The 25,787-nt window shown below is 35.4% G+C and overlaps 1 protein-coding gene across 2 annotated transcripts in view; it reads right to left on the reverse strand.

Annotated features, from left to right (window-relative positions):
• Positions 1-369: 369 nt before the first annotated feature.
• Positions 370-25,787, reverse strand: part of EPHA6 (EPH receptor A6) — a 923,948-nt gene continuing 898,530 nt past the window's right edge. The window contains exons 15-18 of one of the 2 annotated variants that reach the window (XM_065913783.1): positions 21,952-22,145; positions 20,090-20,161; positions 8,905-9,054; positions 371-7,903 (exon numbers count right to left, since the gene is read on the reverse strand). In XM_065913783.1, the coding sequence (XP_065769855.1) occupies positions 7,789-7,903; positions 8,905-9,054; positions 20,090-20,161; positions 21,952-22,145 (531 nt within the window). In that variant the 3' untranslated portion in view covers positions 371-7,788. Of the gene's footprint in view, positions 7,904-8,904; positions 9,055-20,089; positions 20,162-21,951; positions 22,146-25,787 lie in introns of both variants that reach the window. The other variant, XM_065913782.1, reaches the window with a different exon arrangement.

Below are 25,787 nucleotides of genomic sequence, written 5' to 3' on the forward strand. Positions count from 1 at the left end.
AATAATTTTCATTCACTGTTTTCTATTAATTTTTTGTTTGCTTTTTAAAATGGGATAATTAATAGTTATATCACAAACTCCTCTTTGTATTACCTTTTTGTCTTTTCCTCAGTTTTAATGGAATGTGGTCCATTTTCATATTCAGAATTCATGCTCTGTCTCTGATTTTTTAAAATATAAGGTTATTATAGAAGGTATAACTAACATATTATAGGAGGTATAACTAACATTTTAGGAAACATGGACTGTTAATTAACAATTATTCCATCAAAAGTCAAAATTAAGCTGTCAAAGCTTATACTGCATGTAAAATTAAACCTAAGTATAGTTTGTGAAAGATGTGCAAAGCTATTCAAGTTCCCAGTAATACACTCTAAAGAAAAAGTATGATTAACAAAATGATTAATAATATATTATAAATAAAGCACATATAGTTATCTTTAAAATCTACTCTCACTTGTATTCATGTGAGGAATGCTCAGGTATTATGCATTTTCAAAAAACAAATGCTCCCATTTCACATTTTGATTATTTTCCCTTGGAGACCTAAAACACTTAAAATTATGACAAAACTCCATTTCTGTAAGAAGAAAATGAGATTTTTGCATTGTATAAATATATTATTACAATTTTCTTTAAATACATATACATGGCATAGGAAGAACAACATCAAATTAAAGGAAATGAAACACTTCAATAACCAACATTTATGCATGTTAAACCTTATTTTCCAAGCAGTACAGACATTTTAAAAAGCCTCAGTCTTTATTTTTATATTGTCCATGAAAATTCAGTGTTGTTTTAAAGATACTTTTGAATATAATACAATAGTAACTCTAGATAAAATACCAATGGATATTCAAACAAATTGGTTTTAACAATGCTCACATCAGTCACACTGACAAAAAAAAGCTTGTTAAGTTACAAGTCTGTTAGCAAGAGTGGTCATTGATTTTGTCATAGAGTTTCTAAAGACCACACGTTTAAGCAGATTTATTTGAGTAGTAATATGTGGCAATAAATAAAACATGTACAGTTAAATAAAACCTTCATTACAACTTTAATAATAATACTGAGTAAATAATTCTAAAGAGCGCAACAATTATACTTTATATAACAAATGAAGTGATGGTAATTAATTCTGGCTTCTCTCTGACTGAGTGAAGATGTGTTTAAGTGAAAATTTAAGAAAAGCAATTTCTATTTAAATACATATATTTCATTCTACAAATTACTAATTGTGGAAGAGAGACTTAAATTATTATAAAAGCAACAGAAGATGACATTCTAAGGTAAAAACCTTAAAGGTGTATTGTTTGTTTATTTTTATGATTTAGCACTATCCACTCCATCTATCATGATTTCAAAAAATTAAATGATATTTGACCTTTCTAGAACAAAGGTAAATTAAGACTGTTCCAAGGACAATGATCTATAAACGTAGAAAAACTAGTACAGAAATGTTCACATTGATACTGCTTGTTATATTTAACTCATGAAAACAATGACATCTATCTACAAAGTTAATAATGCCTAAACATAAAATTTGATTTATATATATGAAAAATGAAGATTCTCATGTCCTTGGAGTTTTCTTTATAACAATGCATTATTTTGGATTACGGACAGTTCTCTCTTCCATGAGGGCTAATAACATGGAAATTCTGATGCTAACTAAATAAGAATCCTGAAGTAGTGTTGTCCTCCTTTTACTATTTTGTTGAACACCTTAAAGTCATATCTCAGTTGTTCTGATTTACAGTTTGAGTTATTACCTTAACCAAAAGTAAGTTATCATGACAAATTAAAGATTAGCCTGAGGTTACAAATAGTGAAGAAATATGGATGAGAACAAAGCTTTACTTGAGAGAAAAATTTCAATAATTCTGATACTTTTCTAATTTACAACTCCCAGGAAATTGTGTTAATCTGTATTTTATTTTCTAATTGAAAGTAGATACCACATCTTTATATATAATATATTTAAAAGCAATCTTTCATCCTCATCTGTCTGGTAATTTTCTTTTAATGCTTTTGTATTCTTAAGGATTAATTAGCTCTAAAAGATAGTCGAATTCTTCTTTGAGATTTTCCTCTTTAAAAGAAACAAATCAACAAATCAAAAGTTCTTCTAAGAATATAGAGATTTGGTAATTCTAATAAACCAGTGTGGAAATTCAAGCAAAAACCTTCTTTATTTTGATTAGAATGAAACTTTGCTTTCAATGCACAAGTGCAAAAATATAACAAAAGGAGGTGACTTGGTACTATTAAGATAAACCCAACACTTCGTGTTTTTAAAAGATGAAGTTTATTTTTCTTTTCTAAAAGCTGAAATTTATTTTTTAGTAGTACTTTGCTGCCTGTAGTAATTGTAGCTTACTTTTCATTTTTTGTTTCACTTTTAATTTTGAATCAACATTGATAGGCTAAAATTAACCTTCAAATCTATTCATGTACTGTTAAATAAAAACTGATTCATTACAACTTAAAAAATATTACTGAGTAAATAATTTAGAGAGCAACAATTACACTTTATATGAAAAGTGAAGTAATATAATTAATTCTGGCTTCTCTTCAAGTTGCCAACGCCAACAGGATTTTGTTACCTCTTTTGAACTGAGAGCAAATAACCTAAGTCTTCCTATGTAAATATCCTTTTTAAAACATTTTATATAAATCCATCATTAATTTGAAATTCTAATTATTAATCAGAAGAAAGAGGCTTCGTTAAAACTACATTCTGATAACCTGCATCGTCCTCTGGATCTTTGTCTTTTCTCTCAGGTTACATGTATATCATGTCACATCCTCTTATAACATACAAAAAATATATTTTATCCTAAGAAATCTTTGAAACACTTGCCTAATAGTTGTCTTTTTAAGGGAACCGTAAGAGAAAGATGGGGCATTTACTCTTCTGAAAGGTAAGATTTTTCTTTTCCTTTATTTCATCTAGTAATACGTTAGCTCTGGTTGTGAGTAATCATTTCTTTCCTTTGTTAAATAGGTGCTGGGCAATGCTTAGTCGCTTAGTCATGTCCGAATCTTTGAGACCCCACGGACTGCAGCCTGCCAGGCTCCTCTGTTCATGGGATTTCCCAGGCAAAAATACTGGAGTGGGTTGCCATTCCCTTCTCCACGGGGTCTTCCCAACCCAGGGATCAAACCCAGGTCTCCCGCATTGCAGGCAGATTCTTTACCAGCTGAGCCACCAGGGAAGCCCTTTGTTAAATATGTCATGTTGGAAAGAATTTTATGCAACCATCGCAGTCATATACTCATTGTTACATTTCCTAGGGCCAGTGAATTGGCTTGCGCAGGAGAGCACCCCAGCATTGGTAATTTTAAAAAATGGTTGATGTTTTCTAACTGGAGGTAGCTTTGAGGTAGTGAGTCTACACATGAACTGAGCAGTCTGCCCACGGACAGTGGCAGTATGAGACCTCTGAGGAGGGTCGACTGGTAGGTGACAAGAGAGACGGTCTTAGAGAATCAAACAACTGTGCTCCCTTCTGTCAGAGGAAGTGTGGAGGCGTCTATGAAAAACTTTGAGGTCCAAAGTATCTCCTTTCATAGGGACGGCAAATCCAATTGCAAATAAACAACGTTTTATTTATTTAATGTATTTTTGTCCTATGGAAAGAACTAAGTGACATGGAAATTACAGCAAACACGGCAGATAGGCTCTAAGTTTTAAGCTTAAGAGATACTTAGAGGTAAGGAGAGTACAGTCAAACTCATCTTTGCCATAAAATTTTATGCATGTAAGAGACACCTTGTAGATATTTGTTAAACTGAACTACAGTTTACACTGCCTTTATTGAACATTATCATAAAAAGTGAAAAATCTTTTGAAAATGCTGACCATAAAAACAAAAAGTTGGATGACTTCAGTGCCCTGTGTTCTAATGGAAGAATACCATCAATCTACCTTTTGGAGTCTTCATACAAAAAGAATTAAAATATTTTCACATTGAATGTGAATGAGTCTTTTCTACTTAACGGAATTGGAGCTTGGAAAAGTTGAAGTGATGATACTAAAAGAAGAGATTATACCTGCTTCTAATATCTTTATTATATAAAGATGTATACCAACTGTGACTTGATAACAGTTTCTAATTCTTAAAATATTTTCTTTTAAATTAATAATACATTTCCTTAGCTAAAGCAGTAGAAAAGGATCATCTTCATCTGTTTTGAAATAACTTTCCAAAGCACTTAATTTTCAGTTAATCAAAAGCCAGAACTCATACACTCTGTATGTGCAAATGCTCCTGTTTATGCAACAGGACCCAAAATATTAAAGTATGACTTTTGCAACATTCCTGTTTTTCCTCCACCTTCAGCCTCTTCTAGGGAGATCGGTAAGATATTTTGGATTTGCTGTGTTACTTTTCTTTTGTTGATAGGGATATGGGTGGAGTGGCAGAAGCTGAGAAAAGAAAAAAGATGGGATGGAAGAATAAAGAGAAAAGAATCAAGGGGGTGGGGAAGAATATTTTAAAAAGGAATAGAAAAATAAGACCTAGTATTGATGAACATTTTGAAGTAAAAGATTTAACTTACTTCTTTACAGAGTAGAAATTTGCTAGGAAAGATATAAAAATGGATTTTTAAGAAAATTGTGGTTGGGAGATAGGTAATGCAATTCATTCTTTATCACGTCAGAAGACCTATTACAGAAGACCTTCTGTAAAGACTGCTTTTCAAGGATTGAATTTGGATTTGTTTTCCATTCATGGGCTGAGATGGGCCTTAAAGCTGTTCAGGTGTTAGCTGGATAGATTTTAAGAGTAATTCAGGGTGAAAGAAGATAAATCTTTTTTTATTATGACATTCATAACATTTATCAACAGTCATAATTCAGTGCAAAAGTGCTATAATTCTTGATTCATAGTAAGCCAAAAGCTTTGCAACTTCCAATGGCTTTTTTAGTGTAATGATTTATATAATAAATCTCTGCATTGTTTTTACATTTTTTCTCAATTATGTCTTATCCTATGAGATAATGAGTGAACTATGGACTGGAAACTGACCACATAGACAACAAAATAATAATGGTTCCTTCAACTAATCTTCAAAATCTAAAAAGCCCCTCAGTAACATAGACTAGGAAGTTTAAAATAAAGCAGATATATGAGTATATATGCATATTTTAGTTATTAAAGATTATTTCTGAAGACTGTGACTTATGGGAGTTACTCATTTTCTATTATTAAATTCTATGCTTATGAATATTAAACAGCTTTAATTAATGAATATGTACACTAGTAAATATCAAAATATTTCAGGTAAAATTTTCAAATCTGTGATTGGTAGGCAATAGAGAAATAGACATATTTATTTTTTAATGTTTCTGTTTAATCTTGAACATCTTGCTCTGACCATGATGAGGTTCAAATTTATACTAAAGATCACCATGCTTACGCTTCTAAAAAATATAAATGCAACATAAATTTTAAAGAGGATTTGGGGTTAGAGAGAAAGTGAAAAGGCAGTTTTATAATACTACAGAAAGATGTTTAGGAGGGGAAAAAAAACATAAATTAACCAGATATAGAAGAGGATCGTTGGAGTTTTAAAGAAAAACAATTCTTAACAGAGATCTTTAATCTTGCAAGAACTGAATGCCCACCCCATAGACGTTTCAATACTTTATAGAATTTATTTAATCAAAGTATACAGATGTTGCTGACAGTGTCATATGGAAGACCATAATTATTCTATTCCTTATCTTTCTAAATATGTTTTTGTTGCATTATAAAAATAAATATATATGATTAATAAATTTTATCTGTTTTACATCTGTTCTTATTTAATATATATTTGAAGATAGGTAAATATGGAAATTTTACATTTTCTCTAAATGTATCCAGATCTGTGTAAATGTATCAAGCAAACCACAGACAGCCTGCAAGTGATGCATGATTGTGCGGGGGTGACAGCTAGAAAAATGTTGCTAGCTATTTCTGACACACCTAAAAAGTGATGAATTTCCCACTTTGTTCTTTTTCAGTGTACTATAAATGGACACTTTAAAGACTCTTCCTTCTATCTCTCTCTCTTTTTTTTTAAAATGAGAAAAATTTAGCTGTGGTTGACAAAAATCAGAAGATAAATCAGCAAAAGAAGTATATGGAAGGGCCTAGTCCAATGGGACAATCCACAAATCTTAAAATAAGGAAAAACAGGGACTCCTTTATGGCAAGAAAACTATTATCACCAAAAAAATGTAATTTAGGTAGGAATTTGAGAATGTGTGTAGGGTACCTTTAGTTCCAAGATCAAATAAAACCTAATTTTTATATTAAACCAGTATCTTTAGACAACTTGCTCTTTTTTCCCCCTCTTAATACGTTCTCGCTACTCTTCCATCTAGCACAGTAGTCATTTTTTTTTTTTTTTTTTAGTTTCACAGGGAACATCTGATTTTATACTTGAATTTGTTCATAATACAGTGCTGTTTTGATAAGCTGACTCAACTTAGTTCAGTGAAAAGTATATTTGCCTGTTGTTGGAGCCTCCAGAAGATTATGGCAACAACACACCTTAGCTGTATTTATATTTTTATGTTACTGTAGCAAGGATTCAGATTGCACACAATTCATTTATGCTTTTTTTATACCTTCTTTGGTGTATGCGATGGCATACTTGTACCTTGGAAGGTTTGGAAAATAGCTCAGCATGTTCATGTAACTTATTTTCATGAACAAAACAAAAATTCTTAACCTTGCAAAATGTACCAGTATTAGACTAGCTCTATGTGTTTATGTTCCTAGGCCACCATATAACTATCATAAAATTCTGTTTAAATTAAATCTTTTTACATTTTATCTAAGACTATACTCTTAGATCTTTTATTCAAAGCAATTCTGCTGAGAATAATTAATTTTCTCAATGCTTTGATAATTACTCTCGCAAATTTATGAAGATAAACCAAGGGAACAGTCATGGATTTATTCCATGTGTCTCTCTATTTAAAGCCTCTAGAGCAATGGACTTACTCTTGGTCTTTCCAGGTGTGATCTTTATAATGCAGTAGAGAAACATATTGATAGTAAAAAAAAAATTAGATGGGAAAGCCTCTAAACTACCTCCTACTATGACATATGAAAGACACTATCAAGTTAAAAAAAAAAGAGAGACAAACCAAGACTTAGAAGTTTTAGAAGCACAGTATGTTTCTCCCTCTCTCCCCCTTGATAACTCCCATCTCACCATAGTCACACTTGAAAAGAATTCACTACATGAAATCATTGATCTTTTCTGCAAACAATTCTAACAATATCAGGCATCGACAGGTAAAGAATTGTAGAATAAAGTAACAATATGACCCACAGAGTTGAATATAATTATCTAAAAAATAAATATTCATGTCAGTTTGGAAAATACTTGATCACAAAACATGAAAGGTCAACTATTTCTTTTTCATCTACCATCAAACTCTAAATACATCTTTAACCCCAAATTCCTTTGGATTAAGTCCTTGAACACTTCTGAAATGCAGTTATACAAAGTTACACATCCATGCTGAGTTATTTACCACGTGTAGTGATAATCTGCAGTGCGCCAGGGTTTTATCTGCAGGTTATTCGGAGCGGAGCTATGAAGAGTGATTTTTAAATCCAGGTTGGAAGTATAAACAAAAGGTATGTGTGCCTGTAGCCTGAAGAGGAGACTGCAGTTTGTGACGTGATGTTTGGAGAACCAGAAGAGAGGGTAGTAGAGAGGATATCTTTCATTTTAGAAATACCGAGGCACAAAACAGAGGTGCTTGTAGTACTTTTATACATGAAACCCCTTCTCCTGTATGTGCATCATGTGTAAACGTAAAGTCTGTATACTGCTGACTATTCGTCTCTGGTGTCCAATGAGTATGACTCCAATTCTTCTAATATCACTGTGAGAGATGGAGAGACAGAGAGAACATGAACATTTAGGTCTGGTAAGTGTGGCAGAGAGGAAAGATACATTTGGATATAGGAAACGAGCACATATCATATTTGCCACAACTTTCATATCTGGTAAAATGAGTGTGGAAGCAGAGATATAAATGGACAACAGGAATTTGTTACTTTATTCTTTACACTGGTGCCAGAGAACGCGTCAAGTCGACCTCAAGTTTAAAGGTACAAAGAATTCAGGTACCGACGTCATGTTCAGACATTTCATAAGTCCGGGGGATTTATGCAAATAAATAAATTTTTAACAGTATCAGCAAAATAGTCAGCATGCAGGATAGAAAATATAATGTGAACTCCATTTGAATTGCCATGGTCTTGGTCTTTCAATAATCTGAAAAAATGCCATTGTATCATGTTGAGCAGTATGAAATTGCTATTACTATTAATATTTTAAAGCAATGGCAATTTCACATGGTCAACCTACTAGTTTTAGTTATCTGTCTTTTAAACATATGTTGAGTATTTTCACTGCACTCAGGAAATGATAATCTTTGAGAAAGTGGAAAAATGCCACACCATTGTAATATAGAGACAAAACTCTGAGAAAACATAATATTATATTATTACAATTGTAATATTTGATGAATGTAATAGTAATTGATTTAGTGTACATGAATCATAAATAATTTGCTGAGGTAAAACTATATTGATGCAAAGTCTATGATGTGAACAAGAGCAATATGCATTTCAGACAGCATTTAAAATCTTTAAATAATTATTTGAATTAAACATATTCTTTCAAAGGAAAATAGTTAAAAGTATAATGCCTAACTTTCACTAGAATGATTATCAGAAATGGTGAGGAAAGATATGGAAATGCCATACTAGTGTTAGGAAAGGTAGTTTAACTATGGTATTCTTGATAAAGAAATAGTATTTGAATTTATAATCTCCTAAGTGGATATCTGAATATAGTAACAAACCCAGCCCCACTTACTCAATGCTCATTCTTGAAATCAGGTCAAAAGTTGTAAACCCCGCTGCCATGAAGTTATTCTTATATTGCCCCATCTTTATAGAATCCAGCCAGTCACCGACTGTCACAAACAAAGGATATTCGGGAACTTCACTAGGGGAGTCTGGCATTCTATAAGGAAAGAAACAAACAAGCATGGAGACCATTTAAAAAACAGATAAAGCAAAAAATACCCAACTTTATTTTTAATTTTTACAATATTCTCACAACAAATGTTTCATCCTCCATAGAACTAGATTTAAAAATGATCCATCATATTCAAATCAGCCACTTTTATCTGGTCAATTTCGCTTGTCAGTTTCTTTTGTCTTTTCCTACTTTTTGCCACTACTAGGTCTTTATACTTGAGGTGTCTTGTTAAAATCTCTTTACTTTTTTCTCTTGCATGAAATTGTGCTTTCAAACTTGAAGAAAAGCCCCTCAAAAGACAACTAGCCACAGGCTATTCACTTATACACTTTCTGACCTTCCATTGAATTCATGCCCTATTGCCTTTTTCACATTTACTATGAGAGCCCTTTCTCTTTTTAATGGTGAATTTATAGGTGAAGACCTCATTTATTCTCAAGCATTCAACAAAAATTTATTATTTATTAAAAAGTAATTTCTGTTGTCACAGAGCTCAATTTCATGAATAAGATTTACATATATCCAAGCATAGGGTAATACAGCCAAAAGCACAGACATTAATAAAGCACAAAACTAAAGAAAATCAGTGAAATTTCAGGTTGGCAAGAAAAAAGAATCTGCCACGGATGGGTCTTAGAGTAAGTGATATGGAAATCTGGGGCTTCCCAGGTGGCACTGGGGGTAAAGAACCCGTCTGCCAAAGCACGAGACTTGAGACTAAGGTTCATCCCCTGGGTTGGGAAGATCCCTTGCAGAAGGGCATGGCAAGCCACTCCAGTATTCTTGTCTGGAGAATCCCATGGACAGAGGAGCCTGGTGGGATACAGTCCATAGGGTCCAAAGAGTCGGACATGACTGAAGCGACTTAGTTCACATGTATGGAATTCTGTATTTCTGTTCCTAAGATCTCATGCAAAGGGTATTTCAGTTGGGGACATTTTTGAAGTTTTAATATAAAAATAATATAAAAGTATTATTTTGAAAAGGCTAGTGAATGTGTGTATATATGTCTATATACACAAAAGTAGTTTTATATAAGCTAAAGTCAGATAAAGAGAATAAAAGCAGAAATAACCTTAGAAATTATAGTAAAAATAACTCAGAATTGTATATTTAAGATATTCTAATAATAAACTATATTGTTTACCTTACTGAAATACCTGAAAAATAATATTAAAAACATTTTGTATGGTGTTAAAAATAACTGATATGAATGCTTTTATAATAACAATAAATGTGCTTTATCATCCCTTTAGGATAATAAGTATATTATTTCAAAAATTATTAGGTCTAGAGTTTATATCAAATGATAAACATTATTTTATGTCTGGTGTTTGAGTCAATCAGTATTTTCTAAGTAATAAAAAATTTCCCACCATAAGTAAATTACTGAATTATTTTTATATTGAATATTGAAGGATAATCCAACTCTCATTTACTTTGCTTTTAATTTTTTATAAAGTTTAAAGGATAACAGAATCCACAAAGACTTAACTAGATCCATTTTTTAATATTTATATTGTTAATATTTTATCATGATAGTTTTCAAATATTATTCATATTTGAACTATTTCATCTTAAAATACAAACCAATAACACATGAGCACGTATGATTAAACCATATGAATAAGAATTCCTCCACTAAAGCAGAATGGCATATGCAAGTTATATAAGCCTAGAATTGACTTGTGCTGAGGTTTGACAGAAAACAACAAAATTCTGTTAAGTAATTATCCTTCAATTAAGAAATAAATTAATAAAAAAAACTATATGAGAGTTGGAGTTAAACTCTAAGGTCAATATATAAAGTGAAAATGGAAACTCTTGAACAACCAAAATTACCCTTAAAAATCCTTTAAATTACCCTTAAATCACCAGAACCTGGATCTTTAAGGAGCACAAAAGCCAGAGACGTAATACACAGCCAAACAACTTGTACACCGTATGACTCCTGAAGACCCTGAAAGTTGCCCCTTGGAATTATTTAGGACAAAGTTCCTACTAAAGACCTAAAATTCACTTCTGACTTTGATTTTATATTGACTTCTATTTTTCTAAACTGGATTCTAGCTGAAGGTAGGCATGGGGTGAAGAAGGATGACAGGGAAATTTGGGATTATTGCTCTTTCTACACAACTAAAATCTGCATAAACTAATTGCACTTGTGATTGTGATTGTACAGTGCTGTAGTCCATATGGAGTCTGGTGACGCTTCATAGTGACTTCTTTTTACCAGTACTCGATTCTGTTACCGTATTTCCTATTTTGGTGGCTGTTAAGTCACATTTTATTTTCCTGTACTAAAAATGGCAGTGCTATTTGATTATGGACTGTTTCATTCTAATTAATATCAGAAGGATTCAAGACAAAGTTTAGTTATGTTCAAAAGTTGAAAGATATCATGGCATCTGCCAACAGGCACTTTGCCTGTTGCTATATTTCTTAGTTTCCTAGAGGTGTTTATATGAATAAGAATTATCAAATAAAAGTTTACATGTAAATAAGAATAAAGGTATCCATGGCAAACAGAGTTAAACAGGGTTTTAAATTGTGGCATTTCTTTGTTTTTACTATCCTAATGTGCAGTATGGATCCAGAAGAGGATTCAGAATAGCTTTTGCACTATTCTCCTAAATGTTCTAATCAGTTTCCTATGGAACATATTTCAGAGAAGAGTTCACTGACCAAGTTTAGTATCAAAAAGACCAGGGTACACCTATTGCTAATTGTCATAAATAAAAACACGTACATTAGAAAGCTGAACGTTCTATTTTAAAACACTGTGACTCTCCTGTCTTTTAATTACTCACCTGAGAAATCTGTCGAAACTGAACAAAATTAAAAGCATGAGTTTAGGTGTTTCCATTCATACTCCTATATACCATTCTTGATGCCGACATAGTCAGATGATTTTCACGTCTCTCTCCTGAGAGAACTCAAGTTTTCACAATTCATATAATTGGTGAGTGGAAAAGTTATTTGCTAATTTTGTGTCCTTAAAGGACATAAAATGGAGAAAGGTCACAGAAGGACATTCTGTACACTAAATGACTTAAATGGCCAATTTGTCTGTTGAAAAGCAGCCACTGTTTGCTCTTGGACTGTTTCAATACTGTAATTCCTGTTTCCTCCGCACATCTTTAGTAACCTAGTTACTCTTTGGCCTTTATACGACTGCACTGGCAGTTGATTTAGTAAGGTCAAGGTCCCCTCATGGTTCACAGCCACTGTGCAATAACTTTTCTTTCACCTTACCTTATAATGAAGTTGAAAAAATGCTGCTATTTTCTGGCTTTGAGGGCTGGGTACCATCACCCTCACATGAATTCTCTGGAATATTACCTAATAAACAATAAATGCCCTTTCTTATCAACCATGTACAATGATAAACTCAGTCTGCTATTTGCTGAGCATGTAGAAATTTCTGCTATTGGGTGATTAGTGGGAGCTGTCCACCTGAGAAATGTCTTTACAGCAAAACCTGCAGCTATGTAAAAAAAAAGTACATACTGTAGAACAGAAGGTCAAAGGTCTACTACTTTCTTCAGAAAAATGAGGAGGGAGCACAATTAGAGGAAATTCTACCAGGTATAAATTATGGTCAATTTAGATCAGAGAAAGGGCTAGAATATAGCTAGAAGAGGTAATGGTATAGTTAAAGGTACAATAAACATATTCTCAGTACATCTAAATATGTAAAAATGAATGGAACTGATAGCTGAAAAGTTTTTATTCTAACAGGCCCTTTGAGTTTGTAATAGTACTGGTATTTTAATTTAGAAAGTTCTTAGGTTACCAGTAGGTATCAAACTACCATTAAAAAGCAGGGAGGTTTTTCTCCTCAAACCTTTTCCATATTTTATATTCATCATGTAAATATAAAAGTAATAAATCTATCCAAAATGGTTCAAGGAAAGTTATACTTTGAGAAACACTTTCAAGACAGGATCTTATTTTAATATGAAACTACCACATTCTTAAAGGCTTTTCTTCCTTTACCACTCTAACACAACTTCTTCCTTTAGTTCTTACCTTTATATATCGTTAGCAGAGGTCTACAGATAGTGTCCATTCTATTTGTATTGCTGTATTTCATATGTTGATGAATATTTTCCATGGTCTTCATAGCTCATTTTCAAGTGAGTGTATAATATTCTATGTGTTGATGGTTAATAATTTGTTAATTCCCTGAGTCAGACTCTTAAATTGCTATCAATCTTATTAAATTTATTGCAGATGATTATCTAATTATAGAGCATGTATCTTTATGCTTCAGTTGAATTACTTCCTTGGGAAAAACCCCATACGATGGAAGAATTTTAAGAGTAAGTTAAAACTCCCTGAGGGCAGGAATCATATCTCATATCTCTTTCTATTTTCTGTAGACCTTAGCATAATGCTAAAAGTACTAAAGGAATTCATTAAATAAGTGACAATTAAGATGTGAATATCCTCTGCAGAAAAGTTTTGTCCATGACCTAATGTGATTTATGATGAAGAATTTATTTTCATTTAACTCATTAAATGGAATAGTAAGAATCTATTGCTAAAATGGTCATCCTATTAATGAATATGTTGTTTATTTAGATTATTCCCTGTATTGCAAAAATGTTTGTTTATGTCTCTCTTTATAGGTTTCAACCCTGAATATTCACTGGAAAGATTGATGCTGAAGCTGAAGCTCCAATACACTGGCCTCTTGATGTGAAGAGCTGACTCACTGGAAAAGTCTCTGATGCTGGGAAAGATCGAAGGCAGGAGGATAAGAGGACGACAGAGGATGCGACGGTTAGATGGCATCACTGACTCAATGGACATGAGTTTGACAGTGAAGGACAGGGAAGCCTGGCGTGCTGCATTCCATGGGGTTGCAAAGAGTCGGACACAACTATCAACTGAACAACAATAGGTTTCAATAGAGTGAAGGGTAGGAAATTAAAGGCGAGGGAGACAGCACAGGGTTAGGGGACCTAGAATCACAACAACACTTAGTTTATTCAGTATCACTATCTTTACATGAGTTTCTCATCTCATGACCAAGGGACTACACTTCCCATTATTTAGTGAATCCATAAAACAATCTGGTTTCCCACATACTCAGTTGGTAAAGAATCTGCCTGCAATGCAGGAGACTCAGACTAGATTCCATGGTTGGGAAGGGCCCCTGGAGAAGGAAATGGCAGTGACTCCAGTATCCTTGCCCGGAGAATCTTATGGACAGAGGCAGGCAGACCCCCTGTCCACGGGGTCGCAAGAGTCAGACACAACTTAGCGACTAAACCACCACCAAATAAAACAGTCTACTACACACACTATCTACCTATCTTTTGAAGGAAGAATTTATCTAATTAGCTAAAAAAAGAAAACACTGCCCTCCCTATAATTAGGCCTAACTGTCAACTTGAAAACAAGCTCAATTAATGAAAACTTTTGATATTCTTTAAAAATTTCAGAGTGTGATTTTGCCCAAGATGTTATAAAATTCCTAAATGCATAGAACCATGCCATAAATCTTGTGACTAATGCATGCTTTTGGGCAATATCTCTTTGTTCCAAATAATCTGACTCTCCACAGTGCTAAATTGGGAGCATGATTTATTTTTTGTCAGCCTTTTATTTTCAGTAAGTCATCAGGTTTTTTTAATTGACATTATTCAATTCTCATAATAAGGATGATAACTGGTAAAAAGTATGAAGGAAGGAAATTCGAAGCAAATTTGAAAATTATGTTGTTCTTCAGTTTAAAATTGGAGATATGTTTGAATATTAGGAAGGATAGATACAGGGTAGAAATAATATTGTTTAACTATTTCCCACATTCTGAGTAGAGTTCTCAGCATATGGTCACTACACTCTGAGTAACATCACTGGACCTCAAGCAAAGTCCATTTTTTATATGTAAATAATTCCTGATGGCTCAGTGGGTAAAGAATTGGTGTGCAATGCAGGAGACCCAGGAGACTCAGGTTCGATTCCGGGGTTGGGAAGATCCTTTGGAGAAGGAAATGGCCACCCACTCCAGTATACTTGCCTGGAAAATTCAGTGGACAGAGGAGCCTGACAGGCTACAGTCGATGGGGTCGCAAAGAGTCGGACATGACTGAACAATGGAGGACACACGGAGGGACAGAAATAGATTTCATTTCACACGTCAACAACAATTCATTGCCAGCGGTAATCAAAATGTGGTCTTAAAAAGGATACAGAGGAAGCATCCGGGCTCTGTGAGAAAGTAATGTTTGCCATATCAAGGAAAAGAAGCAGAGCAGATATTTGCCAACACTGGAAAAATTCAATCTACAAAAATGCCTGAGGATGTAATTCTGAAACTATGTGGCTGCTACATTTTCTCCATTTCTTTATTTTGTTGTAGTTACTATTTTCTTTTTTCAAGTAATGCTCTTCAAGTGGCCAAGCACTGCAAGAGGATGTGGAAGGAATATATAGACAATGTGTTTCCTTCTTATGTCCATGAGAGGGCATATTTATGTTTTTTTTCCTGTATTTGCTTAGCAGAACATAAAATAACAGGCTGTGCACTGCTACAAATTCTTTTTGGAACTTTTATACACTTCATCTATGAAGTCTGAGAAGTCCAGATAACATTTATCTGGAGATGCAAAAATGTATCTTGTTTTCCAATAATCATATTTCTGAAACTGAAGTACTGGAAAAAATCTCACAATTTTGGATGACTGTATACTCTGCAGTGGAAAGAACAGGCTTTGCGGTTGGTAGCTCTCACTCAAATTCCTGACTCAGTAATTACCTGCTGCGTGTTGTTGTTGTTCAGTCACTCAGTTGTGTCTGACTCTTTGCAACCCCATGGACTGCAGCATGCCAGGCTATCCTGTCCATCACCAACTCCTGGAGCTTGCTCAAACTCATCTCCAATGAGTCCATGTTGCCATCCAACCATCTCATCCTCTGTCATCCCCTTCTCCTCCTGCCCTCAATCTTTCCCAGCATCAGGGTCTTTCCCAATGAGTCAGCTCTTTGAATCAGGTGGCCAAAGTACTGGAACTTCAGCTTCAGCATCAGTCTTTCCAATGAATATTCAGGGTTGATTTCCTTTAGGATTGACTGGTTTGATCTCCTGGCAGTCCAAGAGACTCTTAAGAGCCTTCTCCAACATCACAATTCAAAAGCATCAATTCTTTGGCACTCAGCCTTCTTTATGGTCCAACTCTTGCATCCATTCATGACCACTGGAAAAACTATAGCTTTGACTATATGGATCTTTGGTGGCAAAGTAATGTCTCTGCTCTGCTTTTTAATACGCTCTCTAGGTTTGTCATAGCTTTTCTTCCAAGGAGCAAGCGTCTTTTAAATTCATGGCTGCAGTCACCACCTGCAGTGATTTTGGAGCCCAAGAAAATAAAGTCTGTCATTGTTTTCATTGTATCCCCAATTATTTGTCATGATGTTAGTTTTTTGAATGTTGAGTTTTAAAGCAGTTTTTTCACTCTCCTCTTTCATCATCAAGAGGCTCTTAGTTCCTCTTTGCTTTCTGACATAAGGGTGGCATCATCTGCGTATCTGAGGTTATTGATATTTCTCCCGGAAAGCTTGATTCCAGCTTGTGCTTCATCCAGCCCAGAATTTTGCATGATGTACTCTGCATATAGGTTAAATAAGCAGGGTGACAATATACAGCCTTGACATACTCCTTTCCTGATTTGGAACCCATCTGTTGTTCCATATCCAGTTCTAACTGGTGTTTCTTGACCTGCATACAGGTTTCTCAGGAGGCAGGTTAGATGGTGTGATATTCCCATCTCTTTAAGAATTTTCCACAGTTTGTTTTAATCCACACAATCGAAAACTTTAATGTAGTCAATGAAGCACTGACTTCTCATTTCAATTCCAGAAATGAGAATTTCTAGAATTCGTTTGTTTTTACTATGATCCAACAGATGTTGGGAATTTGATCTCTGGTTCCTCTGCCTTTTCTAAATCCAGCTTGAACATCTGGAAATTCTCAGTTCACGTACTGTTGAAGCCTAGCTTGTAGAATTTTGAGCACTACTTTGCTAGCATGTGAAATGAATGCAATTGTGCAGTGGTTTGAATATTCTTTGGCATTGCCTTTCTTTGGGACTGGAATGAAAACTGACCTTTTCCAGTCCTATGGCTGCTGCTGAGTTTTCTTGTTTTTTTTTAGTTTTTTGTTGTTTGTTTTTTTTTTTTGCTGCTGAGTTTTCTAAATTTACTATGTACCCTTGGGAAATTTAGCCTCTTTTGAGTTTCTGATTTCTCACATGAAGGATGGAGATAATAGGATTAAATGACATGACAGATAAACATGCCTAGTACAATGACTGGCTCATAGTAGGTTCTCAACAAACAGCAGTAATAATTACTGTAGATAATGATGATAGTAATTTCTATCAGTATTAGCATTGATATTGGCATCAGTATTATTATCATATTGTGGCAACAGTTCATGTGAGTTGAATTTAGATTTTCTAATGGGTAGAAGTTTCACACTTCCTGATTAATATTTAATAGTCTATCTTTCATCCACAAAGCTTTGTTTATCACTCAGTTGCATTGGTTTTGGCCAGCCTGTGATTTCTCTGTCATGAGAAACAACATTAAAAGTACTAGTTATAAACATTAAACAGAACAAGTTGTCCATTACTTGGTTTATAAACAATTTAATAAGTGGGAATTATGGATAGCCTAGGCAGCACTTAGCAAGATGTTTTAAAAAATGAACGGAAGCATTTATATCAAATTGTTGAAAGTTATTGCCCTCAGAAGACAGCATTATAGGTGCTTTATTAATCGGATGGAGGGAGGTAGTACAATTTAGCCTTATAATGTTTACTTGAAGTTCTGTAAAGCAGATGATATTGATTTGAGCTTTTCCCTACCTTCATGGTTCATACATCACTGGAAATCAAGTGCTTGAAAGTTCAACAGTTGACTTACATGTACTGAGGCAAGTGGCGGGTCCAGTTTCTAAGAAGGTAAATATTATAAAATCTTTAACTATGGCCCAGCAGGTAATGAGAATATTCCTTTCTGCCTTGGCTTGGGTGGAATATGATTTCTGTCATGGACTGGTCCATCTGGTCAAATGCTGCCTTTTTCTGAATGCTCCCTTATAGCTGATGCTTTCAAGGAGCCCATAATCTGTAAAATTCTCTGTGACATTCTGGTGATCTGGAGCAGGGACTGGAAGAAAGAGCTATTTTCCTATTGCACTGCAGTAGTGTCCAAAATGACTCTGGCCAGCTGACTTCTGCCTAGGGCACTCAAGCGGGTTCTGGTGTAAAGAGGAAACAGGGTTAGGGCTTGAGGAGCTTGGAGAGTGAGCATGCAGGACAATGTGGGTGGGGTGGGGAGTGACAGCCGCTTCTTCATATTAAACTATTGGCCCAGATGTAACTCTGGATTCCATGGTAATATGCGTGCTTGGGGTTGGGAGTAACTCTAAGATGTATCCTGAGGGTCAGGGGAAAGGGAGTGTTTCAAGGGGCATGGACAGGCGCTGCTCCTATTGCCATTCTCTATGGAGCCTTGGCCTCAGGCTGGGTCTTTCTCCTAGGGGCTGGGAATCATGTGATAGCTACAGATACTTCTTCAAAAAGAAGTTATAAGATATCACTGTGCTGTGAATGAAAGTGAAGGTGTCTTGAAATTCATTCATGAAAGGACGACTGCTTATATTACCAAGGTACTTTCTCAAATTATTTTTTACAATCAATTGGATTTAAGTCTATACTTATAATATCACTACATTCACCTATATAACCACATACTTTCTTGAGTAGGCGAGAAAGTAAGACTGGGGATTTCACAGAGCTCTGAATACTCCCATGGCGGTGTGTCAGGCACAAGAAAGTCAGCATTATTTGGAGTGGCTGTTTCAAATAATAAAAGCCTTCTCTGACCAATGATTTTTTTCTATTGGGTATTCTGTCTTTTGAAAGAAAAATTAAGGTTTATGAAATTTCCAGTATCACTCATATAAAATTATTAAGCTGTGGGTTTCAGCCTTCCTCCTCCTTTTTCATCACCTTAATTTTTTCCCCTATTAGTACACTGTCAGGAGAAGAGATAAAAGCTCCTTGGGTGAATTCTTGAGAAAAAAAGCAATTAGAGTGGAATAAAAACCATGGGGACCTAGTGGGTGAGAGAGTTATGTCAGTGCAGGCATGTGAGAGAACCTTGGAAGCTGGGGGATTGTAGAGAAAAGGAGATACAGGAGAGTTTAATAGGAGCTGCTGTGGATTATAGTCTTAGACTCCTTCACCTGTTTGAGATGTACATGGGAGCACAGATTGCAATTCTATGCTCCAACACATCTCCTTAGTCTAACATCACTCGGCGAAGGGAGACTAGATTTGGAATTTTGGCGATGGAGGGGCAATGTCACAGCTTTGTAAGCATAAGACAAACCAGGCATCCTGTTGCTAACACTGCCGTCCTTCAACCTACCACATCTCTTTCCCCCAAGCAGCCTCAGTGCTCTAGGATCAGGGTGGGTGGATGGCACTGGAAGTGAGGGGATGGAAATTGGTAACTCAGGCTGCTTTGAAAACAAGAATGCTGATAAAGGTTCAGGCATGATACCCATATAACTCTGGTTCCTTTTGTTTTCCAACAAAAGTATACTGAGAGCAAAATCTGTAGCATATATGTCTTTGTCAGAAACAAGGAGAGCAAATCAGTCAGAAAGACTTCCAACTGGACCCCCAAAGCTTAGAGTTTAGAACTCAATTAAAACTGCTAACTTTCTATAAAGCCCAGCTCCTGGCCCGGCTGTGATGTGCCATCACGGAGCCTGCCTTTCTCTGGCCTTATTGCACATACCCCGTTAAACCACAATGCCTAGCCCTCAGATACGAGCCCTCATGTGGACTTGAACTCTGGATCATTTGTACTTTTTGGTATCTTCTCATCTTAGATTCGTTATCATTATTTCCCAAATATTATGAACATTTATTATCTTGAAAAAGCAGGGAAGAATTCTTTCTCTGCTTTTCTTCAAACAGAAGGCTCTTACCTGCCCGGTTCTACGGTCATGGAACAGTCAGAGAGCTCTGCTGGCGGGCGCTGGCTGTGGAGTCCATTCACCCTGCACCACAAGACGCCCAGGTTAAATCATTTCAGACTCAGTCCACATCCTAGCGGCACTTTCTCCCCAACATCAAAGCATACTTGTCTCTTCAATGAAAACATACAAAAATAAAGCCCAAGAAACACTTTCTCCAGCTACTTCTTTTTCTCTTCAGAGACAGATTTTTTGAGAAACCAGTATTGGACGTGGTACTTGGTATTGCTCTTCCCTCTGACCTCATGTTCATTGCTCCCCCATCATGTCTGTCTTACACAAGGTTACTGAAAACGCACTTGCAAAGGCCACCCGTGAATTCCTAAGTGCAGAGTTGTTCAATCCAATGGACACACTTCGTTTTTATCCTACTGGTGCTTTGTGGAGCCTGGGACATTAAACTCCTTGGAACTGTTTCCCTTTCTGGCTTCTAAGATACTGCTCCTTCCTACTTTCCTCATTACCTGTCTGATTGTTTTTTCTCTGTCTCCTTTGCGTACTTCTCCGCAGGTCAGTTCTTAACTCCTGGTGTTCCAGGGGATGACATTCTTCCTGTTTCTCTGCCCTGACCTTTCCTAGGTTGGCTTGCTGCCAACATTTGACAGTCCCTGCTTCCTGTCTTGATCCTTGTTTCACACTTTCAGTTTAAATCAGCCCTGGAGTGATGTTTCAGAAATGCAAATGTGATCAGGCTGTTCTCTCACTTAAAATCCTTCAAGGGCTGCCCACCGCTTTTATGATAAAATCCAAAGTGGCACCTCCACCCCACCCTCATCACTCCAGTTTCCTGTGCTGGACTGCTTGAGGGAAGACGGCTAGAGTAATAGTTTAATCTCTAGCTATTTCATGCTTGGCTTCACTTTACTGAGGCTGCCAATTAATGATTTAGAGGTGAACTCTTCTGTGCTCTGCTGTGAACTGAGGCTTGTTTTGAGTCCTTGAAGAGCCTTTGGCCTTATTGTCACTCAAACCGGCATTGACTTGAACTTCTGACCTAAAGCTGAACATGTGCGTAGCCTATTGGCCATCCCCTGAGTCAGGAAAGTAAGCTTTGAATGTGCTTTGGTTATGTTTAAGTCCAATTTGGTCTAAATTAAGAAATGTATTTTCAGCTTGATAGTGTTTTAAATGTAGTATGTTCAGACATAGGTGGTAGTGTTGTTTTTTTTTTTTTCCCCTTCTACTCGCCCTCTTATAATTGCTTTTCAGAGAGAAGTGAGTAGATCTTCTCAACTCTACTGACTTTTATAAAATGGGAGATGAACTCCTGCATTTTCTTGTCTTGTCATCTGTCCTTTTCTAGTTTCAGCAATGGAAAGTAACAACAGCTGGATGTGATCATATCAGCAGGAAACATCCTTGCTCCTGGCTGATTCACAAACTGCCCCTGTCTTGCTTGCCATTTCAAATAGAGGGACAGAATACTGAATGGACAAGAAAATTAAAGGGGCTGCACACACACACACACACACACGCACACATTCTACTTACAAGGAAAAATCAGTGAATCGAGAAAGGAATTATACATACTATAGACCCACACAGGAAAAAATATTTAAAAAGGGATTCATAAAGATTAGATATGGAGAAACAGAAAGGGGGAACCTGCTTTCTTGTGGAAAAAAATCATTTTTAAAAAAATGTTAATAAATTGCTTTTTCAGCTGATAAATATGGCTTACATAAAATAGCCTAAAAAGTCGACAACCAAGACAGTTATCAAGGCAAACTTTCTCCTCTTTACCTGTTAGTCTTGTCTGCAGCCTGAAAGAAATCATGATTGTCAAGGGGGAAAATCAACATTATGCGTCTTACACAAGGATGTCCTCTACCAGGGTGTGGAGGGCACTGGGATTGCGGATCAGTTTGTCAAGGAAGCTGACAATGTCAGTAAATTTTGGTCTGTGATTTCTCTCCTTCTGCCAGCAGTGGAGCATCAGCTGGTGTAGAGATGCCGGACAGCCCATGGGAGCCGGGAGTCTGTAACCTTCTTCAATGGACAGGATGACCTAAATGCAAACATACACAGGTTATCCTCTTACTTCTGGGGACAAACAATACACACACTAAGTTATAATTCCTTTTATACAGGAAGTGGAAGCTAAAACATTGGTAAGCATGAAAACTACTTGTGAGTGCAGGTAGTCTAGACAAGGATAAATACAAAAATTGTGAACAAGAATTGCAAGCATCTTAGTAGCATCTGCTGACTCCTCTTGAGAGGAAAAATATGTTTTTTAAACTTGTGGTATAGAGATGAGAGGTTAAATTTAACCGCAATGTCCAGAAATAGTTTTTGTGTGATTTAGCTGGAATGTCTCAAAATCCAATTAGGATATCAGAAAGTCAACCTAATATGGATTTAGTAAAAAACCATATGTGACAAATGTTTTTAGTAAAACTGTACTTCTGCTGAATTCCTGAATCACTTTTTATTCTTTTATAATAATGTCAGTGCATATTCTTTTTGCAGCCATCCTTCCTTCTTTCTTCTTTATTTGCCATTTAATTCCTCTTCACTTACTTCTGGCTTTCCCCTAGTCTCACACTGACATGATTATGAAGTCCTTCCAGAATTTCTAAGGTCATTTAGTCTTTGAAATGCTATCAGTGTTCAGTTGAAGACCACAGAGCAACAGGACATTTAGCCTGAGTATCCTCTGGGCTAGCACTCTCTAACAGAACTTTCCATGATGACAGAAATACTCCCTCTGTTCAATGTGGTAGCAAGTGGTCATGAGGCTACTGAGCACTTGAAATGTGGCGAGAAAGAGGGAGGAGCTGAATTTTACTTCCAGTTAATTTTAATTAATTGACCTTACATTTTAAATAGCCACAGGGGCAAGTGGTTACTATATGGGACAAAGCAGCTCGAGGGAAAGGAATCTCTGTAAAGCCAAAGTTAAGAGTAACAAGAAGATGACAATAATTTTATTTATTTTTTTTTGGTACTTAAGAAATCACATACAAATAAGGTAAGATATTTACTATTTATCTGTTTAATATATAACCCACTGGAATTTCCTAATCATGCCGTAAAATTGACCTGGAATTTATGTAGTTTATTTTTAAATGAAGAGTTCAAAAGTATTCATGTAACTATTCTTACATTATCTCTGGGGTAAAGACAAAAGAAAGGGTTTATTTTTGTATTTTTGATGGAAAATTGAGGGACAGACTGATATTTAAAGAGAAGCAATCTCACCTCTTCCCCATGCCAAAAACAAAAATACAAAAATGCAAATGTAAATACTGTTATCAGTGCTTTCTTTATTGTAGCACCCTCTATGCATTTTCACTTTCTATAATTAAAAAAAACTCATTTTCTTTTTTATGTGACACCATATGACATGACTCTAAGATATCAATAATTTATGCTAGAAGTAGTCTGTAAAAAGAAGCAATAATAGGCTGCAGGAACTTCCTCTTAACTGCTAAGCTTAGCTTTTTAGTAATAGGGAATTTTTCATAATCACATCAGTGTCTTTGTGACCAGAACACTTTAACCTATCAGAACACTAGCTTTTTTTCCTGTTCATTTTATATCTATTATTAAATATGATGTTTTTACTTATCTGTTTTCTGACTATTTTTGCTACTGACTAGGCCTGAATTTTAACACATTTTGCAACACATTTTAGTAAAACAGGATATGTATAAAAATGCTTGTAATGCACCAAAACTACTGTGGATAGCTTTAAAAAAGTATCTAAGAAAAATAGGATAGAATTCCATTATAGAAAAACTTTAAAATCCCACCCCAGGAGACCTCTCTAGGTAATTTCAGAGTTACCTAATTATAAGTGCATAGAATAGATGACAAGTGAAGTTATAGTCTGAGAAAAAAATTAGCTGCCTTTATTAAGCATCATGTGCTAAATGCTTTGCATATTTTTTTCATTTACTGCTTAAAATAACTCAATATGGTAGTTATTATTATCCCTATTCTGAAATGAGGAAATTTAGACTCAGATAAGTTAGGAAACTTGCCTAAATTCACACAGCATAGGCAGCAGAGCTGAAATATGAACTTAGTTCCTTACAGCTTCCAAACTTGTCCTCTGCCTATTCCCTAGGAATGCTTTTCAATACTCATGAAAATGTCTTCCTCTCCTGTTTTATATCAATTGTTTTATATCAATTTTAGGAGTGATGATTACCATTTTATCTTTTGTTGTATATCTGCTAACTGGACTTCAATCCTAAGTTTTATAATAAGGATAAATCAAAAACATATTTACTCCATAGTTTGTAAAATGTAATCTCTGGCTGAACAGAGTAGTTTCTGAATGCTTCTGAGTCCTATACACATTTCTATTATTGCATTTATTACACTGTATTATAATTTTTCACCTGCTTCTGCTCAGGTGAAATACACTTGAAAGCAGGAATTTCATCTCTATATTTTGTATATTTATCCCTAATTATGGTACCTGATGCATTAATAAATGTTATTGACCCAAACAAAGGCTATTAGAGGAAATTTTGGGGTTTGTCTTGACATAGGAGCAGATTCTTAGAAAATCTAGAGTTTCAACTACCCAAGAGGGATTCAAAGCAGAAGCAAGTCAGCATTTGAAGTGCCTCAGAAAGAAATATTCATAAAAAATTGGGACATCAAGCAGTATTGTTCAAAATGATCTCCTGATTTCTCTCTGGTTTGGCTGGACAATAAGCCAAGTGAGACTGGGCCATGTTCTTCTCTAAGATAAAGCCACTGGACCCAAAGTCAGATTCCTGTAAAGACTAGTGGCTTTTTCCTCCTGTCCAGAAGGTTTACTGTTTCCCATGACCCAGACATCCTTAGCTGCTGGAGAGCTGACTTTTCCAGACAACTCCTGTAAACAGTTGACACCCAAATCCAGATTGCCTGGTGCCAAGTAAGCTGTCTATTCTCTTTTGACAAAGTTGCTCTCATGAGTGTCCTGTAGGAAGAGACAGTGACGAGAAAGCAGGGTCCTTCACCTGGAACCTTTATCCACCATGTGTTCAGCAAGTGTCTAATCCCACCATGCCTTTCTGTGGGGATACTGGGAGACGTGGGGCTCATGACATTTCTCCTTGCTAACCTCTAAGTTTAAAGTTCTCCCTGTTCTTTAACTTGTGACTTTGTGAAATTTGTCCTGAGCCCTGGTTCATGACAGATGTCAATCATGAAGGTCCCACCTTACAGAAAATACTAATAACAACAACAGTGACAATAATAATTACTAACAATTATTGAAAGCTCTTGACTACTTCCAGGTGCTTTTCTAAGTGATTTACATGTGTCAACTCTTTTAATCCTCACAGTAATATTATGTGGTAGGTACTATTTTTATCCCCAGTTTACAGACAAGGAACGTAAACATAGAGAAGTTCAACTGGCAAACACTACACACCTAGAAGTTTTGAATTAGAAGGGAGCTAGAGAAGAGACTTGAGCAATATGATTCACAAAATGGTTAAAATATACAACATATTTCTAATGGATTTTTTATTTATCCAAAGAGATAAAGATTCATCACTTAAAATGTACTGTTAAACATACCATGTATAAGGGATAGCATAATGAGTAAGAAACATCTCTGTCTTTAGGAAACGTATAATCTAATGAAGGTGACCAAGGAGTCTGCATATGGAACGTGCCATGTAGAACAGGGAGTCATGGA

Source organism: Muntiacus reevesi, chromosome 21, assembly GCF_963930625.1.
Source record: "Muntiacus reevesi chromosome 21, mMunRee1.1, whole genome shotgun sequence".
Classification (NCBI taxonomy): domain Eukaryota; kingdom Metazoa; phylum Chordata; class Mammalia; order Artiodactyla; family Cervidae; genus Muntiacus; species Muntiacus reevesi.